The sequence below is a fragment of the Mizuhopecten yessoensis genome, unplaced genomic scaffold (assembly GCF_002113885.1).
Source record: "Mizuhopecten yessoensis strain PY_sf001 unplaced genomic scaffold, ASM211388v2 scaffold5503, whole genome shotgun sequence".
NCBI classification, from domain to species: domain Eukaryota; kingdom Metazoa; phylum Mollusca; class Bivalvia; order Pectinida; family Pectinidae; genus Mizuhopecten; species Mizuhopecten yessoensis.
This window is the reverse complement of record NW_018406081.1, coordinates 300,211-324,089: the sequence shown is the minus strand read 5'-3', so window position 1 is coordinate 324,089 and position 23,879 is coordinate 300,211. Positions and strand designations below refer to the sequence as shown.

Below are 23,879 nucleotides of genomic sequence, written 5' to 3'. Positions count from 1 at the left end.
AACTCACTGAAAGCTGTTTCCTAATATTAACTCACTGGAAGCTGTTTCCTAATATTAACTCACTGGAATGCTATTTGCTGTTTTCTTCATATAAACTCACTGAAAGCTGTTTCCTAATATTAACTCACTGGAAGCTGTTTCCTAATATTAACTCACTGGAATGCTATTTGCTGTTTTCTTCATATTAACTCACTGGAAGCTGGTTCCTTCATAATAACTCACTGGAAGCTGTTTCCTTCATATAAACTCACTGGAAGCTGTGTCCTTCATATTAACTCACTGGGATGCTGTGTACTTCATATAACTCACTGGAAGCTATTTCATTCATATAAACTCACTGGAAGCTATTTCATTCATATTAACTCACTGGAAGCTGTTCCTTCATATTAACTCACTCAGGGATGCTTTTCCTTGATATTAACTCACTGGAAGCTGTTTCTTTCTTATTAGCTCACTGGAAGCTAATTCATTCATATTAACTCACTGGAATGCTATTTGCTGTTTTCTTCATATAAACTCACTGGAAGCTGTGTCCTTCATATTAACTCACTGGTATGCTGTGTACTTCATATAACTCACTGGAAGCTGTTTCCTTCATAATACCCCACTGGAAGCTGTTTCCTTCATATAAACTCACTGGAAGCTGTGTCCTTCATATAAACTCACTGGAATGCTGTGTCCTTCATATTAACTCACCGGAAGCTGTTTCCTTCATATTAACTGACTGGAAGCTATTTCATTCATATTAATTCACTGGAAGCTATTTTATTCATATTAACTCACTGGAAGCTGTTTCTTTCTTATTAGCTCACTGGAAGCTAATTCATTCATATTAACTCACTGGAAACTATTTCCTTCATATTAACTCGCTGGAAGCTGTTTCTAAATATTTACTCACTGGAAGCTGTGTCCTTCATATTAACTCCCTGGAAGCTGTTTCCTTCATATTAACTCACTGAAAGCTGTTTCCTAATATTAACTCACTGGAATGCTATTTGCTGTGTCCTTCATATTAACTCACCGGAAGCTGTTTCCTTCATATTAACTGACTGGAAGCTATTTCATTCATATTAACTCACTCGGATGCTTTCCTTCATATTAACTCACTGGAAGCTGGTTCCTTCATAATAACTCACTGGAAGCTGTTTCCTTCATGTTAACTCACTGGAAGCTGTTTCCTTCATATAAACTCACTGGAAGCTGTTTCCTAATATTAACTCACTGGAATGCTATTTGCTGTTTTCTTCATATAAACTCACTGGAAGCTGTTTCCTTCATAATACCCCACTGGAAGCTGTTTCCTTCATATAAACTCACTGGAAGCTGTGTCCTTCATATTAACTCCCTGGAAGCTGTTTCCTTCATATTAACTCTCTGGGATGCTGTGTCCTTCATATTAACTAACTGGAAGCTGTTTCCTTCATATTCACTCACTGGAAGCTGTTTCCTTCATATGAACTCACTGGAAGCTATTTCATTCATATTAACTCACCGGAAGCTGTTTCCTTCATATTAACTCACCGGAAGCTGTTTCCTTCATATTAGCTCACTGGAAGCTAATTCATTCATATTAACTCACTGGAAACTATTTCCTTCATATTAACTCGCTGGAAGCTGTTTCTAAATATTTACTCACTGGAAGCTGTGTCCTTCATATTAACTCACTGGAAGCTGTTTCCTTCATATTAACTCTCTGGAAGCTGTTTCATTCATATTAACTTGCTGGAAGCTGTTTCCTAATATTAATTCACTGGGATGCTGTGTCCTTCATATTAACTCACTGGAAGCTGTTTCCTTCATATTAGCTCACTGGAAGCTAATTCATTCATATTAACTGACTGGAAACTATTTCCTTCATATTAACTCGCTGGAAGCTGTTTCCTAATATTAACTCACTGGGATGCAATGTACTTCATATCACTGGAACGCTGTTTCTTTCATATTATCAGTTGGAAGCTATTTCCTAATATTAACTCACTGGATGCTGTTTCCTTCATGTTAACTCACTGGAATGCTACGTCCTTCATATCACTGGAATGCTGTTTCCTTCATATTAACTCGCTGGAAGCTGTTTCTAAATATTTACTCACTGGAAGCTGTGTCCTTCATATTAACTCACTGGAAGCTGTTTCCTTCATATCAACTCGCTGGAAGCTGTTTCCTAAAATTAACTCCCCGGAAGCTGTTTCCTTCATATCAACTCGCTGGAAGCTGTTTCCTAATAATAACTCACTGGAAGCTGTTTCCTTCATATTAACTCACTGGAATGCTGTGTCCTACACATTTACTCACTGGAATGCTGTGTGCTTCATATTATTAATTCACTGGAATGCTGTGTCCTTTATTAGCTCACCTGGTCCGAAGGCTTATGCCATACCGTGGCGTCCGTCGTCCGTCCGTCGTCAGTCCATCCGTACCTTAACAATTAGGCCATATTGCTTTAAGCGACTTCTTCTCTGGAACTAAGGAGTGGATATCAACCATATTTGACTGGAAGCATCCCTAGGTGGTGGTGATTAAAAATTGTACAAATGGTGGGGCTGACTCCCCAGGGGGCTTAGGGGCGGGGCCAAAAGGGGGCAATTTGGTTATATTGCTATAAACGACTTCTTCTGCAGAACTATGCCATTTATATTGATCATATTTGGTCGGAAGTATTCATGGGAGGCGGGGATTCAAAATTGTACAAATGGTGGGGCTGACCCCCCTGGGGGCTAAGGGGTGGGCCAATAAAATGTATTACTTGGAAATGGTTGAGATCCCCACCATATAACCATATATACAATTGCTGAGTATAAAGAGAAGAATGCACATTTGCTTCCAGGATGTCCCTAGGGTCTGGCCCCACCCTTGGAGACATAGTCCCTGGGCCATAACTTTAAAACGGTTGAGATCCCCACCCCAAAACTATATATACAAATGCTGGGCATAAAGAGACGAATGCAATCATGATATCAGAATAGACCCTGGGGTCTGACCGAACCCCTAGGGACCTAGTTTCTTAGTCACAGCTTGGAAACAGTTGAGAGCCCCACCCTATAACCGTATATATACAATTGCTGAGTATAAAGAGATGATTGTACATATGCTTCCAGGTTGGCCTTGGGGACTGCCCCACCCTTGGAGACTTAACCCCTGGGTCATAACTTCGAAATGGTTAATATCCCCACCCCAAAACTATATATACAATTGTTAGGCATAAAGAGACGAATGCAGTCATGATATTAGAATTGATCCCAGGGTCTGCCCCACCCTTGCAGACTTGGCCCCTGGGTCATAACTTTGAAACGGTTGAGATCCCCACCCCAAAACTATATACACAAATGCTGGGCAAAAAGAGACAAATGCAGTCACGATATTAGAATCGATCCCGGGGTCTGGCCACAACTCTCGGGACCTAGTTACTGAGTCAAAGCTTGGAAACAGTTCAGATCCCCACCCCATAACCATACATAAAATTGCTGGGCATGAAAAATCTAATATAGCTATGCTACAAGGATTGGCCTTGGTTTGGTGTCTGTCATATTCCCTTGATCTCATGTGGAGAATATTTTGCCATGATTGCTTAGGTATCCAGGTGAGTGATACAGGTCCTCTGGGCCTCTTGTATTAACTTACTGTAATGCTGTGTCCTTCATACTAACTCACTGTAGTGCTGTAGACTCTCTGATGTGTTGTACTCTTTACAATGACTCACTGCTATTCTGTGTCCTTATTTTTGACTCACTGGCATGCAAGATCCTTTTTTTTTTTACAATTTTTGAGTTGAACATCTTTTATATCAATACTGACATCAAGTGGTGTATAAATACATAGTTGATATACTAAATCATCATAATACAATAAGGAACTTATCAGAGGATGGTGTTAACGTGTCATGTTTCTATGGGACTGAAAGATACGATAGAACCCAAAGCTGGTGCAAAATATTTCTGAGGAGGACCCTGGCTATTGGCTGCTAATCTTCACTCATTAAGCCCTGAACACACATTTCAACTCTTCCAATTCAAAGGTTGGAATAGTACATTATGAAATTTTATGGGTGATTGAGTTCATGACTTTGACTCGTTTTGTGTAGCACCAGTCATAAGTACTGTGTGTTGGGCAAGTTAACTCTTTCACCCCTGAAATTTTATAATGAACTATTCCAACCTTTGAATTGGAAGAGTTCAAATGTGTCTTCAGGGGTGAATGATTTGAAGTATATGACCATTATCATTTCTTCATATTCAAATGCTGTAGGTAATGTGAGAAATTAAAATAATTTTATCATTCATTGTCACTTATCAATATTTGTACAATTAAAATAAGTAAAAATGGCTTTATGCTTTTCCGAGCTGCCATTTCATTACACACTGGGTCTATCGGGATAGACTGGTGAAAACATTTTAACTCATTCACCCCTGAAATTTCATAATGAACTATTCCAACCATTGAATTTGAAGAGTTCAAATGTGTCTTCAGGGGTGAATGAGTTAACACAGTTTGTGTGCAGCTATGGGGAATTTCCACTTACATCACACACTGTTCAGGGTGGATTTTTAGTTCAAATTAATACTACAGCTTTGTCAATCAATGCTCTAAAAGGCATACTCTAATTACTCTTCCTTAATTATATTGCCTGAGGTTTACATACATCAATGTCAAAAAAAAATCCAGTATTGAGGTGAATTTTGTAAATTTTCAAATTGAAGATAAAATGCATCAATTTTTGCATGCTGTCTGACCTCTTTTAATTGGTGTTCAACAGCGAGCAACACCATTTACATGGATGGATGATGATGATGCCGCTCCAAAGTCGACCCTGAATCAATTCCAGAAACTAACCAATATGGTCAGGGCATCGTCCACACTATCCAATGCCTCATCCATCAGGGGAGGCTACTCCAAAAGCAGTCGACGCTCCACGCCTGTCACACCGAAATATGAATGTGAGTGATGTATAGAAAACTTAGACTGTTCGATCCCTCACTGGTTGGGTGGAATTATTCATAAAATATTTATTTCATTACCTGTCACATAATCCTGGTGAAAAGTAATTTATGATTGTCTCTATTAGTAAAAAATGAACACTGCACTTATCATTAGACAATAATTGAAATTGTAAGATTTTCAATTTCAACTGGTTTTATTTTGGCTAAGAAATGAATGGCTTTTTTAAAGGTGAAATTATTGTAACATTTTCTTTTTGCTGCTGTTAAAATTGAGTAATTCAAATTTTGGAGATTTTTATTTAGATTTCTTTATGACTGAAACCAGTTCCCCATAAAAATAACACTTTTTAGTGATCAAGTATTCTTGTGGATTTTTCATGTATACATTCTATAAGTTGATATTCAAAGACATTAAAAAAAACTTATTTTCCAAGCTTTAGAAAATGTCTGTTTCTTACCAAATTCAGAGACATTGTTTTGGTAGTTTCTTCTTGTAGGAACAATTTCAGAGATACTCAACCACTTTGCAGAAGCATGTCCTTCAACCAGCTAGACTCTGTCTGAATTTTTTTTTTATATTTCTTCAGTGAAGTCGAAAAAGTTTGAATTTCGTAACGATCTAGAGACACCAGACTCCATGCGTGGGGTGAGGAGACTTACCAACTCTGGTGGGGCTCAAAGCAGGGAGCGGTCAAAGTCCTTCAAACTGACCAACATGGTTGTGGATGAGGATTCAACTGACGTCAGATACAAGGTAATGTTATCTCATCGGTGTTTGATTGGATAAGAGAATTAGTCACAGACTCGGCATCACATATTTATATCTAAAAAATAAATTGGATCATATATAGCTTTATTTTCTCCTGGTGTATTTGATATTCAATTCTAGACTTTATACCTGTACATTTTCACCCTTCACTGAGACAATTCCTATTCATCCATTGCAAAATTCGCCTTTCAGATGCATTAATTATTACAGTTAATCATATGAATACCATGTTATGCAGTGTCATAAAGCCATCACATGAATTATGTTTATGTAACATGTGTAATATCACTCCGGAAATAGCATCACAATCTTATAGGAGCAAGCAATGTGACGTCACATCATTGTTTCAGAGGCAGCCAAGCGCAAAATATTCGTTTCAGATCACAATTATACAGTTTACTTTGTAACATATGATAAAAAGTATCCGTCGTTCCTTTCCCTTCATATTAGATTTATGATACTCGTTATGGATTTTTCATGTTATCACCAACAAATCCCAGAGGGAAGCCCACACAAAAAACCCAGTGGGAATCCCACCCAAAAAACCCCAGTGGGAATCTCACCCAAAAAAACACCAAGTGGGAATCTCACCCAAAACTCCCAATGGGAATCCCACCCAAAAATACCCAGTGGGAATCTGACCCAAAAAATCCCAGTGGGAATCTCACCCAAAAATCCCAGTGGGAATCCCACCAAAAAATTCAAATGAGAATATCTCCCAATAGGAATCCCACCCAAAAATCCCAGAGGGAATCTCGCCCAAAAATCTAAGTGGGAATTTCACAAAACTTTGAATGGGAATCCCACCCCAAAAAAAGTGGGAATCTCACCAAACAAACTCCAGTGGGAATATCGCCCAAAAATCCCAGTGGGAATCTCAACCTAAAAACCGAGGTGGGAATTCCCACCAAAAATCTCAGTGGGAATCCCACGAAAAACTCCCAGGGGGAATCCCACCCAAAAGCTCAGTAGGAATCTCACTCAAAACTCCCAGTGGGAATCTCAACCAAAACTCCCAGTGGGAATCTCACCCAAAACTCCCAGTGGGAACCTCAACCTAAAAACCCAGTGGGAATCCCACTCGAAATCAGAGTGGGAATCCCACCAAAAAATTCAGTGGTAATACCACCCAAAACTCCCAGTGAGAATCTCACCCAATAATGACAGTGGGACTCTCACAAAGCTCCAAGTGGGAATCTCGCCTAAAAATCCCTTTGGAAATCCCTCCCAGAAATCCCAGTGGGAATCTCACCAAAAGTAAAAAATCCTGGTGGGAATCTCTCCCAATGGGAATCCCACCCAAAAGACCCAGTGGGACTCCTTCCCGAAACTGTCCCAGTGAAAATTAACGCCGGTCAAATTTCCTTATAAGAATCAATTAAAAAATTCCAGTTTGAATTCCACCCAAAAATTCATAAAATTAAGTAAGATTCCTACCCAAAACTTTCTCTGTATATCCCATCTAATAAATCCAAGTGGGAATCCCACCCCAAAACCCCATTGGGAATCCCACCCAAAAATCCCAGTGGGAATCCCACCCAAAACACCCAGCAGGAATTCCACCCAAAATTCAAAAATTAAGATTTTTGCCCAAAATTTTCTCTGTAAATTCCATTTTATAAATCCAAGTGTGAATCACGCCCAAAACACCCAGCAGGAATTCCACCCAAAATTCAAAAATTAAGTAAGATTTTTGCCCCAAATTTTCTCTGTAAAAAAATTCCATTTTATAAATCCAAGTGTGAATCACGCCCAAAAATTTCAGTGGTAATAACTTTCAAACCTTCTACTGGGAATTCCACCCAAAGAGAGAGGTGGCCTCAATTTTGGCTATTTTACCTGTTATTGTTGCTATCATGGACAGGACCCGTCGGGTAAGCGAGGCAGTATGCTTGGTTTGAATGATATGGACAGTATTCAGAAGCTCCTTGAGGAGGACTGGTTCTCTGACATGAGGGGCACGCCATCCTTTGATAGTATCATGCAGCGTCTGCTCACCCTCCTCGACACTGACGACCCTGATCTCCACTCCAAGATCTGTGATTACATCCTTGACCTTCACAAGTAAGTGAAGACATTTAATCTTTACAAGCTGTTTGTCAAGTTTATGTTGTGTGGTTGTTTTCCCCAAAACAATTCAAATCCATTGATACATATAACAAACTAGTAACCACTCAAACCTGTATCACGAGACCTATGACCTTATAAGGGAAGTCCAGAAAGTGGTCTCCTTATATTCAGTTATAATGGGAAACATTAAAAGTGGCCTCTAAACACCGGTGGTCGCTTGATGGAGGTTTTCACATGAGCAGGTTTGACTTAGGTACAAGTCGATGGGTAACTGGATTATATTGAAATGGAATTATATTTTGTTCTGATAACATTTTTATTTTCAATTAATAATCTGCAGCATGATTAACTACAGGTATTATGAAGCTAGATATATAAATCTGTAAGTGTTAACGAGTTTCAGTCATTCATATTAAATTTGTATTGTCAAACAAACTGCTAAGGACAAAGTTTACACAAAAAGGTGCCATGTTAATAAAGTTGTTAACTTTGGTGACGGCGAATATAGCGAAATTAATTCCCCTGATAATGTTACCAACAGTAAACTTGTATTATGTCTGATTTCCTCACAGGGACTTGTGTAAAGTACTAATCTCATTTCTGTAACCCACAGGGACTTTGGTATACCAGACATGTACCTTGACAGAATCATCCACAAATTGTCCGCACAGCTAGGAAACTCCACTCCAGTACCGATAAACAATCTCCGTACCCTCCAACAGATCGGTGGCAACCGTCCCGATGTTCTGGCCACCTTGTTGCCACGCCTCATCGACAGCCAGGTAAGTTTGTACCTATAGCACACATTGAATGACACAGATAAATAATAATACTAATAGTTTAAGGTTCTTATGTACCGCTTTATCGCAGCCTAGGTCGTAGGCCGTCTCAAAGCGATTCACTATTTATTATCTGTAGTCATTGGGCCTTTGCAACCAGGCAATATCTTTCTCCAATCCCTGGGGAGCATATAGCCGGTGCTGCCATTTCGGCACTCACAGCTAGCATTTAACAATGCAGGCACTGCCCAACCATGTAGTCATTTACAGTGGACTGGAACAAGCAGGGTAAAGTGACCTTGACGTGACTCGAACCCGCAACCCTTCGGTCACGAGCCCGGCGTCCTACCACTAGACTACCGTGCCTCTGTTGTAGGATATGTAAGATCATTGATACGAACATGTATTTACCCCTTATGGACTTGGACATCCGTTGAAAGGAAATGTTTGTCCATAAATTGTAATAAAGCAGTGTAAATATAACACACTCGCTCTTCACCAAGAGGGCCGAGGTTCGATTCCCAGATCGGATGTGACCTGCCTGACAACGTTTTCTTGGGTACCCTGGTTTCCTCTCACATTGAGACCATGTGCAGTTTCCCATCAGGGCCAGCATTTAGAGTGATTCATAGAAGTTGAAATAAGTGGTTTTATAGTTGTTGTAAAATAAATGAAATTTGTGTTAAAACTTTATTAAAGTACTGCAAGTATTTGAGCAGATTTATTTTGGTAATTATAACCATTTAGAAATATCACATAAAATTTGTCAAAGAGTTTTAACAGAAAATTATATGACATTGTCATCAAGTGAGATGGCATGTGAAATGTACAGGTAGTTATACTGTGCAGTTGTGGACGTGGCTATTTTGTTTGAAAATATAATACACATTTTAAGTTATAAAAACAAACTGATTTCTTATCGTACAAAAACATTCGTCTAGAACATGTTCCATTGACACAAACTCTTAATTAATTCTCTGATGAAATATGTCCCCCCTTCGAATGAAGAGAGACATATTGTATAGCTGCATGTTCTAAATCTTCTGGTTCTTCTTCTTTTTCTGGTTATTCTAATCGCAACTTGTCCGGGCCATAACTTTGAAACCTTTAAAGATATCTTGATGAAACTTTAGGTGTGCATGCATCACCCACAAAAGGTGTGCAGTGCATTGGATTTAGGTATCTTGCTTCACTATATACAGAGTTATGGCACTTTGTTTAATTTTAATATTGAAGTTTGTCCGTAGCACAAGTTCCATGTTATTTCACCTACGCTGACCAAACTTACCAAATTTATGTATCTTGGGAAGGTGAAATCTCTCGCACTAAAATCAGGTTTTATGCCCCCACTATATGGCCCTTTGTTTATTTTTAATACTGAAGTTTGTCCACAGCATTACTTCTAAACCATTAAAGATATCTTAATCAAACTTGAAGTATACCTGCATCACCCACAGAAGGTGTGCAGTGGACTGGAACTAGGTCTTGTGGCGGTGCCCCACTACATATAGAGATATGGCCCTTTGTTAAAAAAATATATCGAAGTTTGTCTATTGGCTAATAAGGGGAGACATATGTTTTTGTTCACAAAAATAAATTTCTTGTTCAAATTTGAGTTTTGAGTTTTCCTGTTACAGTCAGATGTACGAGAGGAGATGGTGTCCATCTTGGCAGAGATGATAGGGGTCAATAACAAGGATGACCTACTGCAGTTGATGCAGGACATGGGCTTCAAGAGCAAATACAACAGCAAAGAGGAGGAGGTGGGTGTGAAAGGAACATCACTGTAACAGCAGTCTGTGTGGGGGGTGGAGGGGGATTAATGTCCTAGCAACAGTCAGGGTCATATACAGAAGGGTGCGTAGGGATAAACATCAACATTGTGTTAGCAGTGTGGAAGTTTGAAGTCGAAAATCATTTCAGTATGATTAATTTTTTTGAAAATGCATTAAGAAAGGGCATTTTTTTCTTAAACCACACCAAAAAGAGGAGTATATAATTTTTTCAAACACATATCCTAGATGTTTGTCTCTGATGATTGAAAGACTTCAATTTAACATTGAATGCTTGCTTTAATTTGCTGTCTTTATATAAGTTTGATTGTATGAACAATGACCTTTGACTTTGTTTGATCTTTGTGTGACCCCTCCCCTTTGACCTATGACCTCTCTTGTAACAGGAGGAAGCCCTGAAGGCTCTAGCGACGAGGCTGGACATCCCGTACCGGACAGATAGCTTCACGGACTGGATTTCCAACTGGGTGGACGAATCCTCTTCCCTCTTCCATGATGATGCAGACCTGAAGGTTAACAGTGTTTCATTACAAAGCTTCTAGTTCCTTCCTACTGACTTAACTCATTCACCCCTGAAGACACATTTGAACTCTTCCAATTCAAAGGTTGGAATAGTTCATTATGAATATTCAGGGGTGAATGAGTTAAAGCTAGAGGAGTTTTCCTGGAAATAATGTGTGGTTTTAAAATATTCAATTAGGAATATATTAAAGAATGTCGTAGAAATTAGAGGAAATTGTTTAAAATTATAGCAGTTGACTGTAAATCAATGTCCTGTTTATTTTATCTATTGCTATCTTCCTTAATTGTAATTTAAATTACAGTGTATTTTGTTTTTTATTGCTTCTGAAAACAATTTCTGTCCTTTTGAACTCACTAGGTCAAATACAACAAAACGTGGTAGCTAGGGCCTTTTTCTAGGTAAATTTGATTCAGGTTTGTGAAAGAGAAAGAACTAGTCTCTTTCAGGGGCAAAAATGGGGGGGGGGGGGATGAAAGTTTTGGCATCTAATAATTTCTTTCTGTAAATGAACCAACTATCCTTTGATTCTAATATTCATATTCCATGTACTACCATTAGCACGTTGGTCTGCAAATTTGCAAAGAAATACAAAATCTGTAAATAAACTGGGCCACTAAAAATTGCCCTTTAAAATTTGAATGTTAAAATAATCAGATGACTTCTTCTGAAGAACTAAACAGACTAGAGTCATAATATTTGGTCAGAACCCTGAATCCTAATTAAGTGATCACTGTACTTTACCTCTGAAAAAACGAAACCTTTTCAAAATTTTGTCATTCATGTATGATTCTCTTTTGCCAAGGAGGGAGACATCAGTAAGAACTGGGATGGACGTGCCGTGAGAGTCGTGCCCGAGTCCCTGTGTATCACCGAGACATCCAGCAGGGCATCCAACAGACTCCGGGAGCTCACCAACATCTCCGACAAATCTCGTAAGTATCCAACATTTTTACACTCCAGAGCAATGTGTTTGTAAACACCTTTGATACCTCACTTGAGTTGTCTTTTTTTTCATACCAGAGCAATTTGTTTAAATATCTTAAATGACAAGTCACTTTCCATAGTGGTGTGTTTATAATGTATCCAACATGGAGCCATGTGTATGTTAACATCTCTGTCACCAGGTGGAGAGGTTTAATATCAATGTACACTCTACAACATCTCTGTCACCAGGTGGAGAGGTTCAATATCATTGTACACTCTACAACAAAGGTGGGAGGATAGGGTGGCGTACTGGGATCAGCTTGTCTGTCTGACTACAGTCCATGTGTAAAAGCTTCTTCGGACAACTCCTAATTAACTAATGTCAACAAAACAAAATGCATGATTTGGGCATACAGTCGTTTTTAGTTTCAAGATTTTTTCCCAAAGTTAAATTGCATTTTTTATCTTAGTCAGTTCAATCTGGACAAATTCTCCAAAACTCTCTGATCAATTACAAACAAAAATTCAAAGAGTGATACATTGGTAAGATACTTTATACCTAATGGCCAATTCTTCATTTTTGGGATTCCAAGTGGCCTCTGATTGGCTGGACAATAACTGTTATAACTTGAATTCTATTGAGGCTATACTTTGTTGATACTTTGTGAAAGTGATAAATAAGAGATATTCTTTATGTTGTCAGCTGATTTTTGAATTTCTGGAATAAAGATGGCTGCCTTGGATTCTTATTGGATTATACATTAAACCCCAAGTTGAATTTTGTTGGGCTCAATTTGAATATCATCTTTTGCGACTGCAAGGATATAGTCACCTTGGGGGAAATAAGTAACAGTCGCTGTTTAAAACTTGTTGTATATAGACAACAGCTGACAATATTTAACAGACTTTAAATGATTTTTTTTCAATGGTAACAGTTTTCATCACTTGATATAAACATTACACTATATTTTCTATTTTGATCATATTCATGGCGGAGCAGAAGGTATAAGGTAGCCTGTGGCTTATAGTTCTAGTTTTAATTCTGAAATAACTGATTGTAATATTGATGGCCATCCCAAATTTAAGGAAAGGTAAAGGTTTTTGACAGTTCGTGGTTGATGAACGTTTCAGCATTGCCTCTGTTGGAGAAGGGTGATTCCGTCTTAACTGATATCACATTCGACAACATAACTCCGTCAGAACTGGACAGTCGGCTGACCGACTGTACAGATGGAGAGGTGACCACTCCAGACCGGGCACTGTTGGGGGCCAGAGGTCCAGTCCTTCTGCTTGACGACAATCCGTTCCCTCTTCTTGACGACCCTGACCTCCACCGACCTTCATTTATTGAGGACTTGGTGCAGTCGTACTTAGATACACAGGAAACAGGTGTGGGCATGTTGGAGGAAATGTCGGAGAATGAACAAGACAAAGACATGGCGGAATACGAAAAAAGTTCAAAGTTCAAAGAGCAGGTCAAGAAGCGAAGAAGTGAAGGGAGAATGGAGAAATTTATTGAAGAGTCAGGCAAGAGAAGCATGGCTAGATTGACCGTCTACTTCTCAGAAATTAACCATCTACTACTCAGAAATTAACACTTTAATGGAGATGATGAAGTGCTGGAACTCAATCTAGTTAATCCCTTAAATGAAAGTCTACTTTTAAATTTGGCTGCAATGATAAACTGGGACAGAAAATACTGACCTAATTTTATAATACGAGATGTACTAACACAAATATTGGCTTATTTATCCGAGCTAATTTTTACAGTGGCAGTTTTATGTATTGATAATCGTAACACTTATTTTGATGGTTTACTCTTTCATTTTATTTATAGAGATGTATAGATTGTTATTGATACCCCTTCAGCGTAGCAAGTGCAAAACAACAGCTTCAGACAGAAGTACAATACACCTTACATTGAACATTAGATTTGTTGTATTAATTGATTGATTGGGGAAAAACATGTATAACTCTTGTCCTGCAGGTAATATGATATCTAGGATGGTCATGGTGTTTTGGATGGGGAGAAACGAAAAGTTGTAGCATAGCTTAGTTGAAAGTTTTCAGATTGGCTTATTTTTAGCATTTTAAAGAACGTTAATAGATAAAAACTTTTAATTTCTCACAAAGAAACGACTAAAAAATCTAAATATCAACTTTTCATGAAAAAGGAACCATGGATGTGTTTTAATTGTAATATTGTCTATATTTGTAATATAATATGTACATTACACATTTGATATGTTTTGTTCTTATTTTACAGCATTTCACATAATAAAAAATACTCCGAATTTAAAACTGCCTAAAATGCTTTTTTGTGTGTATTTAACATGACCATATTGCATGAATATTATAATATGGGTGTTTCAAGTGTTTGATGAACTAATTACAGTTTAATCTGTTAGAGAAATCACCCCTATTTAGCAATACCCTCTCATGAGAGACCATCATTTTGTCACACATGTCCCCCCCCCCCTCTCTCCTAAAGCAGTTAGCTATTTATATATATGATAAAAAGATTAAATGTCCGTGTGAAGTAGGTAAGTATAGATAAAATAATATCAATATATATCCATGGTCTATTTGAGTTTCCTATCTCTGTTGCATCTGTCTTTCCCTGGGGTGGTTTCTTGGTACTTATCTGACTGGGGTTGATATTAATTTGTATGTCAATTGTATAAAATGTATTTGTACAAGATACTTTTATATTTCTTTTGTAACATGTCAGCTTGTATTACAATAGAAACTGTGACCTGTTCTACAAAAGATGTTTAACAGCATTTAGCATTGAGCAAAAAAGTTCAAAAAGAAATCATTTTGAAAATTGATTGTATTTGAGAAGCAAAATAAATGTATATACCTCCGGAATATTTATGAGAAAGTTCAAAGCATTGGGTTAAGTATGGTAAAGATGTTATTTGTAAATGCAATTTATATATTGTTAATAAGTATTGTCTAATTTGTGGAATAAATTCAAATTGAATTGTTATGCCTGAGAATAAAATATAAGCCTTTCTGGATCTACTGATTAGCTTGTCCCTGTAATAAAACTTCTTACCATTTGGTTTCTGCAGACCTTTTGGAGCCTTCTACTCCAGACATGGGCCGCAGACAGAGAAGTGGTATGTTTGATATTAACAGGTAAGAACTCTAACTGGTTGGCATGCTTCAAGTTACTGTTCTGGTTGCTATCGACTAGGGACCCACACCATGTGTTGACATGTTTGATATTAACAGGTAAGAATTGGTTGGGATGCTCTAAGTTTCTGTTCTGGTTGCTATCGACTAGGGACCCACATCATGTGTTGACATGTTTGATATTAACAGGTAAGAATTGGTTGGGATGCTTTAAGTTACTGTTCTGGTTGCTATGGACTAGGGACCCACACCATGTGTTGACATGTTCGTTGGTAGTCTTTAGATAGCTGCATCCAACAGAGATGTATGTCATAAGGGCCCACTCACACCTCTTTTCTCAGCACCAGACATGTGCATGTGTAGTTATAGATAGATTCGTAGCTTTTGTAACCCTCCCATCCTTCAAACTGTAGGTATCTCTACATTCTGTTCTAGTTAGATATAACTAACCAGCTTTAATACCTTTTTAAGTTGATGTTTGTCTTTTACCTTTTCGTTTGTTTGATGTTATTATGTCTCCCCTTCGAATGAAGGGTTGTAACTTTTAAACCATTAAAGATATCTTGGTGAAACTTAAAAGTATACCTGCATCACCCATAGACGATGTGCAGTGCACTGTCTTAATGACGTTGGTCAAAGGTCAAATATGTGCACATTTTTCAGGAACATATTGTCTGGGTTGTAACTTTTGAACCATTAACCCTTTCACCCCTTGGTAACTTTAATAGAATCTACCATACATTCATCTGGGTGAGTCCATTATGGTCTACAGTGGTGAAATTTATGACTATGATGTCAGTTTTGAGGACTTCTGTTGTCGTCCCCATTACAATTAGAACTTGTTCATATATGCATTTCATAATTTAGCAGTAGGCAGTTCCTCTAATAATAAGGTCAAATACATGCCAAGTTAAAAATATCCTGATTGCATTGATTTTTGCTATCATGATGATAATGCTCACTGACTGCACATTGTGGAATTATTTCAGTCTTTACTTTCAGGACTTATTAAATAGTCACTATCAAAGGTTCACACAATGTTGTTTGGAAGTCATTTGAAAAAGTAAAGGAGGCTTGGGTACCTTGATGAGACACAAGTCAAATGGTGTATAAAGTTCTAGGGGACTCAGCTCTGCCGACTTCACTTCTTAATAGATTTCATTCAAATTCATAAAAAGGTTAAGTATCAATATGAAAATATCTCAGATGAGTTTTTGTTTCAGCTAGGGTCCGACAAAGTCAATGTCTAAGGTTGCTGTTGCTATTTATAGGGTCCCACAAGGTCAATGTCTGAGGTTGCTGTTGCTATGGATAGGGTCCCACAGGGTTAATGTCTAAGGTTGCTGTTGATATTGATAGGGGCCCATAAGGTCAATGTCTAAGGTTGCTTTTGATATTGATAGGGTACCACAAGGTTAATGTCTAAGGGTGCTGTTGCTATTTATAAGGTCCCACAAGGTCAATGTCTAAGATTGCTGTTGAGATTGATAGGGTCCCACAAGGTCAATGTCTAAGCTTGCTGTTGATATTGATAGGGCCCCATAAGGTCAATGTCTAAGGTTGCTTTTGTTATTGATAGGGTACCACAAGGTCAATGTCTAAGATTGCTGTTGATATTGATAGGGTCCCACAAGGTCAATGTCTAAGCTTGCTGTTGCTATTGATAGAGTCCCACAAGGTCAATGGCTAAGCTTGCTGTTGCTATTGATAGGGTCCCACAAGGTCAATGGCTAAGCTTGCTGTTGCTATTGATAGGGTACCACAAGGTTAATGTCTAAGGTTGCTGTTGCTATTGATAGGGCCCCACAAGGTCAATGTCTAAGCTTGCTGTTGCTATTGATTTGATAGAGTCCCACAAGGTCAATGGCTAAGCTTGCTGTTGCTATTGATAGGGGCCCACAAGGTTAATGTCTAAGGTTGCTGTTGCTATTTATAGGGTCCCACAAGGTCAATGTCTAAGCTTGGTGTTGCTTTTGATAGGGTCCCACAAGGTCAATGTCTAAGCTTGCTATTGCTATTGATAGAGTCCCACAAGGTCAATGGCTAAGCTTGCTGTTGCTATTGATAGGGTCCCACAAGGTTAATGTCTAAGCTTGCTGTTGATATTGATAGGGCCCGCCAAGGTCAATGTCTAAGGTTGCTGCTGCTATTGATAGGGTCCCACAAGGTTAATGTCTAAGCTTGCTGTTGATATTGAAAGGGCCCCACAAGGTCAATGTCTAAGGTTGCTGCTGCTATTGATAGTGTCCCACAAGGTTAATGTCCAAGGTTGCTGTTGCTATTGATTTGATAGAGTCCCACAAGGTCAATGGCTAAGCTTGCTGTTGCTATAGATAAGGTCCCACAAGGTAAATTTCTAAGGTTGCTGTTGCTATGTATAGGGTCCCACAAGGTTAATGTCCAAGGTTGCTGTTGCTATGTATAAGGTCCCACAAGGTAAATTTCTAAGGTTGCTGTTGCTATGTATAAGGTCCCACAAGGTCAATGTCTAAGGTTGCTGTTGCTATTGATAGGGTCCCACAAAGTTAATGTCTAAGCTTGCTGTTGATATTGATAAGGCCCCACAAGGTCAATGTCTAAGGTTGCTGCTGCTATTGATAGGGTCCCACAAGGTTAATGTCTGACTTTCTGTTGATATTGATAGTGCCCCACAAGGTGAATGTCTAAGGTTGCTATTGCTATTGATAAGGTCCCACAAGGTCAATGTCTAAGGTTACTGTTGCTATTGATAAGGTTCCACAAGGATAATGTCTAAGGTTGCTGTTGTTATTTATAGGGTACCACAAGGTCAATGTCTAAGGTTACTGTTGCTATTGATAAGGTTCCACAAGGATAATGTCTAAGGTTGCTGTTCCTATTTATAAGGTCCCACAAGGTCAATGTCTTAGGTTGCTGTTGTTATTGATAGGGAACCACAAGGTCAATGTCTAAGCTTCCTGTTGCTATTGATAGGGTACCACAAGGTCAATGTCTAAGGTTGCTGTTGTTATTGATAGGGTACCACAAGGTCAATGTCTAAGATTGGTGTTGATATTGATAGGGTCCCACAAGGTCAATGTCTAAGCTTGCTCTTGCTATTGATAGGGTCCCACAAGGTTATTGTCTAAGCTTGCTGTTGCTATTGATAGGGTTCCACAAGGTCAATGTCTAAGGTTGCTGCTGCTATTGATAGGGTCCCACAAGGTTAAGGTCTAAGCTTGCTGTTGCTATTGATAGGGGCCCACAAGGTCAATGTCTAAGGTTGCTGTTGTTATTGATAGGGAACCACAAGGTCAATGTCTAAGATTGGTGTTGATATTGATAGGGTCCCACAAGGTCAATGGCTACGCTTGCTGTTGATATTAATAGGGCGCCACAAGGTCAATGTCTAAGGTTGCTGCTGCTATTGATAGGGTCCCACAAGGTTAATGTCTGACTTTCTGTTGATATTGATAGTGCCCCACAAGGTGAATGTCTAAGGTTGCTATTGCTATTGATAAGGTCCCACAAGGTCAATGTCTAAGGTTGGTGTTGCTATTGATAGGGTCCCACAAGGACAATGTCTAAGGTTACTGTTGCTATTGATAGGGTCCCACAGGGTCAATGTCTAAGCTGTTGATATTGATAGGGTCCCACAAGGTCAATGGCTACGCTTGCTGTTGATATTAATAGGGCGCCACAAGGTCAATGTCTAAGGTTGCTGTCTAAGCTTGCTGTTGCTATTGTTAGAGTCCCACAAGGTCAATGGCTAAGCTTGCTGTTGCTATTGATAGGGACCCACAAGGTCAATGTCTAAGGTTGCTGCTGCTATTGATAGGGTCCCACAAGGTTAAGGTCTAAGCTTGCTGTTGCTATTGATAGGGACCCACAAGGTCAATGTCTAAGGTTGCTGTCTAAGCTTGCTGTTGCTATTGTTAGAGTCCCACAAGGTCAATGGCTAAGCTTGCTGTTGCTATTGATAGGGCCCCACAAGGTCAATGTCTAAGCTTGCTCTTGCTATTGATAGGGTCCCACAAGGTTATTGTCTAAGCTTGCTGTTGCTATTGATAGGGGCCCACAAGGTCAATGTCTAAGGTTGCTGCTGCTATTGATAGGGTCCCACAAGGTTAATGTCTAAGCTTGCTGTTGATATTGATAAGGCCCCACAAGGTCAATGTCTAAGGTTGCTGTTGCTATTGATAGGGTCCCACAGGGTCAATGTCTAAGGTTGCTGTTGCTATGTATAGGGTCCCACAGGGTTAATGTGTAAGGTTACTGTTGCTATTGATAGGGTCCCACAAGGTTAATGTCTAAGGTTGCTGTTGCTATTGATAAGGTCCCACAAGGTCAATGTCTATGGTTGCTGTTGCTATTGATAGGGTCCCACAAGGTTAATGTCTAAGCTTGCTGTTGCTATTGATAGGGTCCCACAAGGTCAATGTCTTAGGTTACTGTTGCTATTGATAGGGTCCCACAAGGTTAATGTCTAAGCTTGCTGTTGATATTGATAGGGTCCCACAAGGTTAATTGCTAAGGTTACTTTTGCTATGTATAGGGTCCCACAAGGTCAATGTCTCAGGTTACAGTTGCTATTGATAGGGTCCCACAGGGTCAATGTCTAAGCTTGCTGTTGCTATTGATAGGGTCCCACAAGGTTAATGTCTAAGCTTGCTGTTGATATTGATAGGGTCCCACAAGGTTAATGGCTAAGGTTACTTTTGCTATGTATAGGGTCCCACAAGGTCAATGTCTAAGGTTACAGTTGCTATTGATAGGGTCCCACAGGGTCAATGTCTAAGCTTGCTGTTGCTATTGATAGGGTCCCACAGGGTCAATGTCTAAGCTTGCTGTTGCTATTGATAGGGCCCCACAAGGTCAATGTCTAAGCTTGCTGTTGCTATTGATAGGGCCCCACAAGGTCAATGTCTAAGGTTGCTGTTGGTATTGATAGGGTCCCACAAGGTTAATGTCTAAGGTTGCTGTTTCTATTGACAAGGTCCCACAAGGTCAATGTCTAAGGTTGCTGTTGCTATTGATAGGGACCCACAAGGTTAATGTCTAAGGTTGCTGTTGCTTTTGATAAGGTCCCACAAGGTCAATGTCTAAGAGGTTGCTGTTGCTATTGATAGGGTCCCACAGGGTCAATGTCTAAGCTTGCTGTTGCTATTGATAGGGCCCCACAAGGTCAATGTCTAAGGTTGCTGTTGCTATTGATAAGGTCCCACAAGGTCAATGTCTAAGGTTACTGTTTCTATTGACAAGGCCCTTCAAGGTCAATGTCTAAGGTTACTGTTGCTATTTATGGGGTCCCACAAGGTCAATGTCTGTGTTGCTGTTGCTATGTTTAGGGTTCCACAGGGTCAATGTCTAAGGTTACTGTTGCTATTGATAAGGCCCTGCAAGGTCAATGTCTAAGGTTACTGTTGCTATTGATAGGGTGCCACAAGGTTAATGTCTAAGCTTGCTGTTGATATTGATAGTGCCCCACACGGTCAATGTCTAAGGTTGCTGTTGCTATTGATAGGGCCCCACAAGGTCAATGTCTAAGGTTGCTGTTGCTATTGATAGGGTCCCACAAGGTCAATGTCTAAGGTTACTGTTGCTATTTATAGGGTCCCACAAGGTCAATGTCTGTGTTGCTGTTGCTATGTTTAGGGTTCCACAGGGTCAATGTCTAAGGTTACTGTTGCTATTTATAGGGTCCCACAAGGTCAATGTCTGAGGTTGCTGTTGCTATGTATAGGGTCCCACAGGGTCAATGTCTAAGGTTGCTGTTGCTAGTGATAGGGTCCCACAAGGTCAATGTCTGAGGTTGCTGTTGCTATGTATAGGGTCCCACAGGGTCAATGTCTAAGGTTGCTGTTGCTATGTATAGGGTCCCACAGGGTCAATGTCTAATGTTGCTGTTGCTATTGATAGGGTCCAACAAGGTCAATGTCTAAGGTTGCTGTTGCTATTGATAGGGTCCCACAAGGTCAATGTCTAAGGTTGCTGTTGCTTTTCATAGGTCAACCATTGTTTTTTTGTCAACAGAATCATTTTATCATCTTCTGGGGCAGGTTGGAGGCATTCATGTCTTGCAAACGTTGTTCTAGCTTTATAACTATTGTATTTAAACTTCTACTTATCCGATGTTTTGGTATCATTCCTCTTAATTCATGCTTGAGGGCCTTGCGATTTGAAGCGAACATTGCATGGTTTAACGTACTGCAGCTATAGTCAACGTCAGGCTGTTTGGCTGACGTTTCTTCACACATAGATTCTGTCTGATGATAGAATAAAAATCTATAAACATCAGCAATGCTATTGGGCTCCATGTGTCCTTCATCATAAGTCTATTGTCAATAAGAAATGTTCAGATGATACACTTCCTTAAGTCTGTGCCAGACTGCCAGCTTAACCCTTTCATCCCTAGGTAACTTTAGTAGACTCTACCATACGTTTATCTGGATGAGTCCATTCTGGTCTACAGGGATGAAAGGGTTAAACGCTCATCGATAAAAATGTACGCAATGTAATGTTGGAAATTGTAATATTGTTTGACGTGTGTAGATGTCTTCATGGCGATTTATTCTGAAATTCATGGGTAAGTTTAATTCAATATACTGCTTGTATTCATACCTATCATTTTATTTTTCCCTTCGACGTTATCATGCCTATAATTCACAACTTAAGGTGCTGTTTTTAGTGCGAGTCAATGCCACTTTCGTGGATTGAATCTTTGACTAAAGAATCATATCTTTTTGAGATTCAATTCCTCAGTTTATTAGAATCCCTTTTTAATTTCAACTGAATTGTAAGTTTGATCTATAGCCATTTCCCCCTCGCTGAAAAACTAAGTAAATGTCAATGGTTGGACAACAAACACTTTCTGTCACTAAAACTGTAACACAAGGTCATGTGGTATATATGCTGTTGAAACTAAGGTAACTTTAAGCCTAGTTATTGAAATTATAGCAGTTATTTCATGTTAAAAAATCATACCAAAATAGTACTTTATTCTTTTGAATATTTATATTTGTGATTGAAATTAAATTGAATATAAATTTAAGGATTTGATTTCAACATATTAGTAGAAGGCATGTGCTACATCTCCGGCATACCTGGTAAATAAAAATGATATGACAGATTGTCTCATGAAGACGAGGTTCAATACAATGTACAAGAAAACCAGCCTTTTGGGACTATAAATCTGAACAGTTTTTATCACACACTGAAGCACCGCTTGTATGTAAAGTAACAGCTAGCATCGCCACATTTAAGATTTTGATAAGGATTCATGTACTGCCAAAATCTGTAACTATAGTACTAGAATCTGTTTATCTCTGGCAGGACTATATCATTTCTAAAAAGAAAACCATACCTTGCAGTAAGTTTATGAGAAATTACAAAGATGAAATAAACAATGTACACATGTAAAATCAACAACAGTATTCTAGGTGTAACAATTCAGTATGGCTAGACTGGATTCAAACCCTGGACCTCAGATATTATTATACTATCACTCTTAACTGTTTGAGCTTCCAGCTGGTCAACGAAAGTGTCCTGGGCCATTTTCGTTTAAACAGGTCAACCTGTCGGACCACAGTTGTTCGTTTACTAAATGTTGGACCTAGTCATCTGATGCTACTTTCAGGTGAGCCTTGACAAAGCCTTGCATGGCCTGCATAAACAATTGCAGGTCCATCAGGATTTATACCCGAACATATTACTATTAAAATCATACAAACTGGTTGTTCCATATAAATGAACAGGCCCCTGTTTTATCCAAATGGATATTAAGGGGAGGTAACTGTGTATAGGAAAAAACACAGTCCAGTGGGACAGGGATCCTCATATAATAGATACTGTTCACCTATTGTAACATGGCAAGAGAAAATATGATGTCATGAATTCAAAGCAAAGAAGGAAAAAATCTAGTTAAAGATTACTTTGTCAGTGTTTATAATTTTGTAATTTTAAAGAATGATTGTAAAACTTGCTGTTCAAAGCCCATTTCATAAAAGAGACTTTTATCAGGAAGTTCCGAGTTTTAAATCCTCTACATTAGATGTTGAAGGGTGTTTTGGTGTTATTAAAGTCAGGTAAAAAATCTAAAAGTAACTAGTTAGATATGAATTTAACCTTTGGTGACCTTTAAACTCTTATTTGTTGACCAGTGTAGTGCTATTTACTGATTGACTCGGATCATTAATTTATATAATTTACAATTTTCGGACACTTAAACCTTTGTCCACTCAAAGGTAATTAATCGCTGGAGGTTATCGTGAGGCTTGGAAGTCAAGGTATGTCAATAATCAATCAACAGAATCAATTTCACATGTGACTTTGTGCTTACCTCCAATTAATCATTAAAACTTGCAGGTAAAAATGTTACAGGTAATAAGAGGAAGTGATGTATCAAAAGTTAATGGTCCACAGGTAAAAGTGAGGCTCTGGAGGAGTAGAAATCAACCTTTCTCACCTTTAACAATATTTGGGATTCCTGTATCTCAAAAATCACAAAACATTTATGCATTAATCCAAGGGGCCAATACATGTTCTCTGACGTAAAGAAGGGGAGTGAGCTTAATACAGGACAAAGAAAAATCCCTTGTATTCAATTTCTACTAAAGACCAGGCATGGGCTTTATAATGGCTGTATTACCTAGAATATGGAATTTATCATAGAGATAAGTTACCAGATAATTTTGAAGAGATGCAAGGTATATGTATATATATATATATATACGCTGTAACAAACTGCTGTGAATGGGAAGGGATTACTCCTTTCATGCATTATGCCTTGTTTTCTTCTAAATCTTTTAAGTAAGAATTATGAAAAAAATTGTCTTTGAATAAGAAAATATAACTGTTAATTTTTCTATAAAAAGGAATTATATCTTAAAGATATTACTATCAAAAACTGAATTCTTTTAATAAATGAAATAAATATGAATATCTTTCATGAAATAAAAAAAAGATAGCTGTTGAGGGGTTGAGGGGGGG

General features: G+C 38.6%; 1 protein-coding gene across 2 annotated transcripts in view; it reads left to right on the top strand.

Moving 5' to 3' along the window:
* The window catches only part of LOC110450754, a 105,627-nt gene that overhangs the window by 54,956 nt on the left and 26,792 nt on the right, over window positions 1-23,879 (top strand). Inside the window, exons 34-42 of one of the 2 annotated variants that reach the window (XM_021498442.1) lie at window positions 4,751-4,931; window positions 5,522-5,688; window positions 7,568-7,767; window positions 8,387-8,555; window positions 10,190-10,315; window positions 10,732-10,857; window positions 11,671-11,800; window positions 12,924-13,319; window positions 14,870-14,936. In XM_021498442.1, the coding sequence (XP_021354117.1) occupies window positions 4,751-4,931; window positions 5,522-5,688; window positions 7,568-7,767; window positions 8,387-8,555; window positions 10,190-10,315; window positions 10,732-10,857; window positions 11,671-11,800; window positions 12,924-13,319; window positions 14,870-14,936 (1,562 nt within the window). The remainder of the gene's footprint in view (window positions 1-4,750; window positions 4,932-5,521; window positions 5,689-7,567; window positions 7,768-8,386; window positions 8,556-10,189; window positions 10,316-10,731; window positions 10,858-11,670; window positions 11,801-12,923; window positions 13,320-14,869; window positions 14,937-23,879) is intronic. The other variant, XM_021498443.1, reaches the window with a different exon arrangement.